This window comes from Sinocyclocheilus anshuiensis, unplaced genomic scaffold (genome assembly GCF_001515605.1).
Source record: "Sinocyclocheilus anshuiensis isolate Anshui unplaced genomic scaffold, SAMN03320099.WGS_v1.1 scaffold379, whole genome shotgun sequence".
In the NCBI taxonomy this organism is placed as follows: domain Eukaryota; kingdom Metazoa; phylum Chordata; class Actinopteri; order Cypriniformes; family Cyprinidae; genus Sinocyclocheilus; species Sinocyclocheilus anshuiensis.
The window spans coordinates 377,501-383,454 of record NW_015552574.1 but is presented as its reverse complement, the minus strand read 5'-3'; the positions used below and the strand labels follow the sequence as shown (position 1 = coordinate 383,454).

The 5,954-nt window shown below is 35.2% G+C and overlaps 1 protein-coding gene across 1 annotated transcript in view; it reads right to left on the bottom strand.

Moving 5' to 3' along the window:
• atp1a3a (ATPase Na+/K+ transporting subunit alpha 3a) overlaps positions 1–5,954 on the bottom strand; it is a 32,792-nt gene that overhangs the window by 10,288 nt on the left and 16,550 nt on the right. The window contains exons 7-9 of the mRNA XM_016455918.1: positions 5,590–5,707; positions 3,529–3,797; positions 218–416 (exon numbers count right to left, since the gene is read on the bottom strand). Of these exons, the coding sequence (XP_016311404.1) occupies positions 218–416; positions 3,529–3,797; positions 5,590–5,707 (586 nt within the window). The remainder of the gene's footprint in view (positions 1–217; positions 417–3,528; positions 3,798–5,589; positions 5,708–5,954) is intronic.

The window sequence follows — 5,954 nt, the reverse complement described above, 5'->3', positions numbered from 1 at the left end:
TATATATATATATATATATATATATATATATATATATATATTTATTTATATTTATTTATATTTCCCCCGGTTGGTTTACAGTTGGTTTTGGTTTGTTTTTTTAAATGGTGTTAGTTTTATTTAAGAACAATAACCCTGCTTTGGTAACATTTGAAATGCCTTTACTGACACTACTGATCTATTTATTGCATCCTTAGCGCTTATACTAGCGACTCACCCGACTGATCTTCCGTGGTGTCGGCCTCATGGATCTGATTGTCGAACCACATGTGAGCGACAGTCATGCGGTTCTGCGTCAGGGTGCCGGTTTTATCAGAGCAGATGGTGGATGTGGATCCCAGAGTCTCCACAGCCTCCAGATTCTTCACCAGGCAGTTCTTACGAGCCATGCGCTTGGCCGTGAGCGTCAGACACACCTGGGAGACGCAAACAGAAAGGCAGAAAGAAAGAAACGGAAACAGAGGAGCAGAAAAATGGAACAAAAGGAAGTGTGTGAGGCAGAAGTTGAAAGGAAAAAGAGGTGGAGAGAAAAAGAAGCGAACAGAGTTTTAGTGACATTACACTGTTGGTAATGTGGCACAATACAGCCTCGTGCAATAAGAGAACTGTGTGAAATCAAAAAAGAGGCTCTGAGGAGCAAAGCCAAGCACAGCAGGAAGCAGAGAGGTCGGAAACATACTCTACGCAATGTCTGCCTTTTATTATTGATGTCTAAAGGTGAGCCAATCAAAATCAATATGGTATATTCGCACAAATTCATCTTTTACTTAATAGGAGAGTCAAATTGAATGGCAAATTGAGCAGGTGTGACATGCCCTTATCATCCAAAACCCTTAAAATATGACACAAGATATAAAAAATATATGACGCATATTGTTAATTAAGGGTTCACTTGCAGTAAGGATAAGCAAAACATTTGTGCAGACCATCTTTTTTCTGAGGTGAATTATTGGCTGCCAAGAACATGCAAAATGCAGTTACCAGAAAAATCAAACCAAAAATCAAGAGACTTTTAAAAATATAAATTTCTCAATTGTTCTATTCAGCCTATATCACATGAATAATTCTTTATATTGACATTTTTGTTTACTATTTTTGCCTTTATATTGTCCAATATAGCACCCTTATGGTAATGTTGAGAGGCCAAATTCATACTATTTTTAATTAATGAAACATATCAAAGGCAGCACAACTGTTTTCAGTATTGATAAAAGTAAAAAAAATTTTTTTTTTTTTTTCATCAGTAAATCAGTATATTAGAATGATTTCTGACGGATCATGTGACACTGAAGACTGGAGTAATGACGCTGAAAATTCAGCTTTGCATCACACAAATAAATTACATCTTAAAATTGATTTTGAACTGCAATAATATTTTCACAATATTACTGTTGTTTACTTTGGTGAGCATAAGAAACTTCTTTCAAAAACTATAAAAGCTACAGCATAAATGATAAGGGTTTTTGAAAGCTTTGACTTTTTATTATGTATAAGTGTTGAAAATTGCAAAATAGTTTCACAATTTATGAGAAAACAAATTGTGTAGTTGAGCTAATCATGCAAATTTCTTTTTATGGACATAAACTTTAAGTAGAAAATAAAGGCGTTAACAATAAATTGAATACTCTTATTTTTCTTCTTTTAATTAAAAAATTATGCATTTAAATAAAAAAAAAAAAACATTACCATTTACTGTAAATATATAATTTATAATATAAACATTTATAAATATAAAATTTGCCAGTTGGGTCCAAAAAACATGAATAACCTCACGGTCAAATTTTTTTTGGCAAAAAGTCTCAGCGTCAGTGTATTTAGCATGCATATTTGCACTGCATTATGAATTACACGTTTCCGAATGCAGTGATGCAAAAAACCAAGCTTGACGTCTGCATAGAGTGTTTCAGGCCTAGTTGTGCATGGCAGCCAGAGGCACAGCCAGAGCCCCGTCAGTCTCTGTGTGGCAGCCACTAGCTCGCACAGGCAACTAGAGATACCACAGAGTAATACTTTTTCAGATTTTCATATTGGCCTAGGATTTCAACAGTGAGAGTCTGTAAAAGAACACAGGAAGAGAAAGAGAGGAACAGACAGAGAGAGAGAGAGTGATAGAGTCACGAAGAGTCACAGATATGAAGGATTAGAGAGAGGGAATACAGTTCACGATGATATTCAACACTACTGAAGCGTTCACTGACACCACACAACCACAGACCAGAAGCCACAACACTCACTAACACCATTACACTGTTACACTGAAGAAGAAATGAACCGGAGACAAAAACAGATACACACAGATTAAAGTATCCAAATATTATGGAATATGTTCAGAATGGCACACTACTAATACTTGAACTAGAGAACTATGGTAGTAGCAGAAATTGAAGCCTGACTTTCCTGAACCTGACCTGTACCTGACTAGTACTGTAAAATTAAAAGAAAGAAACTAAAGCAAAAAATTCACTCACTTTCTATTTTTTATTTGTATTTTTTTAATGTACCTACTACTTAACATGTGCAAAAATTTGCTGTGATGAATAAATGAAATATCAAATGTGATTTTGCAACTTCTTACTTTTTTTGGACTAATTATTTGTTTGGAATTCCATTGTGTATATATATACTGTATATATATATATATATATATTTTTTTTTTAACACAAAATACACTATCATTTAAAGGTTTGGGGTTGGTTTGGTTTCAAATATTCTGTAATGTTTGAAAGAAGTCTCTCACCAAGGACGCATTAATTTGATCAAAATACAGTAAACAACTGACTGTAATATTGTGAAATATTATTATAATTTAATTAACTGTTATCTATTTTAATATATTGTAAAATGTAATTTATTCCTGTGACGCAAACCTGAATTTTCAGCATTTTACTCCAGTTTTCAGTGTCACATGATCCTCCAGAAATCATTCTAAAATACTGATTTGATGCTCAAAAAACATTTATTTTTGAACAAAGTTCAAAATAACAGCATTTATTTGAAATAGAAATTTTTTGTAACATTATAAATATCTTTAAATGTCACTTTAGACATAATCTATGCATTAATTTATGTCTAAAGTGATATTTATAGACATTAGACTTGCTGAATAAAATGATTAATTTCTTTAAACAAATCTTACTGACCCCAAACGTTTGAAAGATAGTGTACATTTATTTCCTGACATACTATTGCCACTTTTAAAACTGATTTTAATCGTTATAATATATTGTAGCACACTACTGTTGTTTTACTCAGTAGGCAGTGTGCAGTACATACTGTGCAGTACGTAGTACATACTGTGAAGTATGTTAGTATACAGTATGTCCATTCCAAACAAAGCCATTGACAAAAGAAACAAAAAAGACAACAAACACACACACACACACACATATTAAGTCACAAATTATACTGAAAAATAACAAAAACAAACACATACTTGTCACAGAAAGACATTTAAATACTAGCAGGGACACCAATACACACTAGAAAATCCTGACACTGAGAAAGAGAGGGAGAAGTCAGGTCACTCACAGTGACGGTGGCCAGCAGTCCCTCGGGCACGTTGGCGACGATGATGCCGATGAGGAAGATGACGGCCTCCAGCCAGGAGTAGCCCAGGATGATTGACAGGATGAAGAAGCTGACGCCCAGGAAGACGGCCACGCCGGTGATGATTTGGATGAAGTGCTCGATCTCCTTGGCGATGGGCGTCTTTCCGGTCTCTAGGCCGGAGGTCAGAGTAGCGATGCGGCCCATGACGGTGCGGTCACCGGTGCACACCACAATCCCACGAGCGGTACCTGACCGAGGAGAAGAGAACAGAAGGACATCATTATAATGATCAGAGCACATTATCCCAATTATCACTTGCCAACTTAGCAAATATATAAATAACAAGAAATATTGATCTAAGTTGATATTATATTATTATGTGAGAACAAAGAGTGTGTGGAGGGATAAAATGTGTGACCTATGCTGCAATATGTAGTAATATTATTTCTAGTGGTACATAGAATATGTAACTTTTAGTTATAAATTTGCCAGTAATGTTAATTTTTCTATTACTGGGCAAATGAAATCACCCATTTTGCCTTACAAATGATAAAATACAAATTATACATAATATATACACTACCATTCAAAAGTTTGGGGTTGGTAGGGTTTTTATTGCAATGTTTTTGAAGTAAGTCTCTTAAGCTCATCAAGTCTTTATTTATTTGATCAAAATAAAATAAAAACGTAATATTGTGAAATATTTTTACAATTTAAAATAACTGTTCTATTTATATATTTTAATTTTTAATTTATTCCTATGATGCAAAGCTGAATTTTCAGCAGCATTACTCCAGTCTTCAGTGTCACATGATCCTTCAGAAATCATTCTAATATCCTGATTTGCTGCCCAAGAAACATTTCTTATTATTATCAATAATGAAAACAGCTACGCTGCTTGTGAAAACCACATTTTTTTCAGAATTCTTTGATGAATAGAAAGTTCAAAATACGTTTTTTTAAATAGAATCTCATTATTTCTTTACTGTCGCTTTTGACAAATTTAAAGATTTCTTGCTAAATAAACACATCAGTTTATTTAAAAATACCACAAAAAAATTAATGTTTAAATATTTTTATTTATTGACCACAACTGCATGATGTTATTTGAATATTAGATTTGACCAAATAAATATATCTTTAAATTAAAAATGTGAAATTCAAATTAATATGGCTTACATTAGCTATTTTGTTTCTTATTTATTCTTTTTAAATATAATATCCAGTATGACATATTAATGTGATCTTGATGTGTCTTGTTTTGGAATGATTTCATTTCACTTCACTCGGAGAGTTCTGTGCTCTAATTCACCACATGGTGGCAGGAGAGCGCCACCCTGAAGCGGAGCTGGAATCTAAAGGAAGGACATTGTCTGAGATGTCCCTGCTGACAGCTCCCTACTGAGCGGTGGCAATATGCATCATCTCCTGACCTATCAAAACAACTGCATTACACAACTGACAAGAGCTGCAGACACATTTACACTGACGGAGAGAGAAATCAGTCATTTCCGAGAGAGCTATACATGTAACTGCTTTCATATAAGCAGTTGTATTTGTTATAATGAATATAAATCATCATTCACAGGTAGAAAACCTGTGAAAGACTGGATTAGCAAACGGTGAAACCTCATTTGAAATTCAGCAGTGATACAGAGAAGAAAACGTCACTAGCTCCTGCTGTGTTATTCATTTGTTCAGTCAAATCTGAATTGATTAGTGTTTTACCATCAAAGCGAAGTGAAATGTGTGGAAAAACAGAGTGAAAAAGGAGGGTGCGAGCAATCACGTGGGCAGTAGACGAGTGGCACAGAAGTGAGAGGTTGTCATCATGACAACATCTTTCCTCTTCGGCTGTTCTTGGCAACAACAAAAAAACGACCAGGAAAAAAATAGAGAGATTGGAAAAAGGGTGAAACGAAAAATCGATCGGAGAAGATGAGTTCATAAAAAACAGGAAATGAAATAATAGAGAGAGTGAGAGAGAGACAGCCTGGAGGAGAAAGTGGAGCAGTGATGCAGCTGCTATGGCAACCGTACCCTCAACGCAGTTGGTGGAGAAGAAGGCGATGTTACGGGTTTCCAGAGGGTTGTCATGGGTGCAGTCAGGTGACCTGGTCTGAGGCTCTGATTCGCCCGTCAGGGAGGAGTTATCAACCTGAAAAATATAAATATACATATATATATATATGTAACAAACTGCTGTTGGTTGAGCAGTGTCTGAAAGTTTAGAAGCGCTTTAGAATAATGAAGTTTGAGACAGTCAAATAGACAGACAGACAGACAGACAGACAGACAGATAGATAGACAGACAGACAGACAGGCAGGCAGACAGGCAGACAGACAGACAGACAGATAGAGACAGGCAGGCAGGCAGACAGACAGACAGACAGACAGGCAGAGAG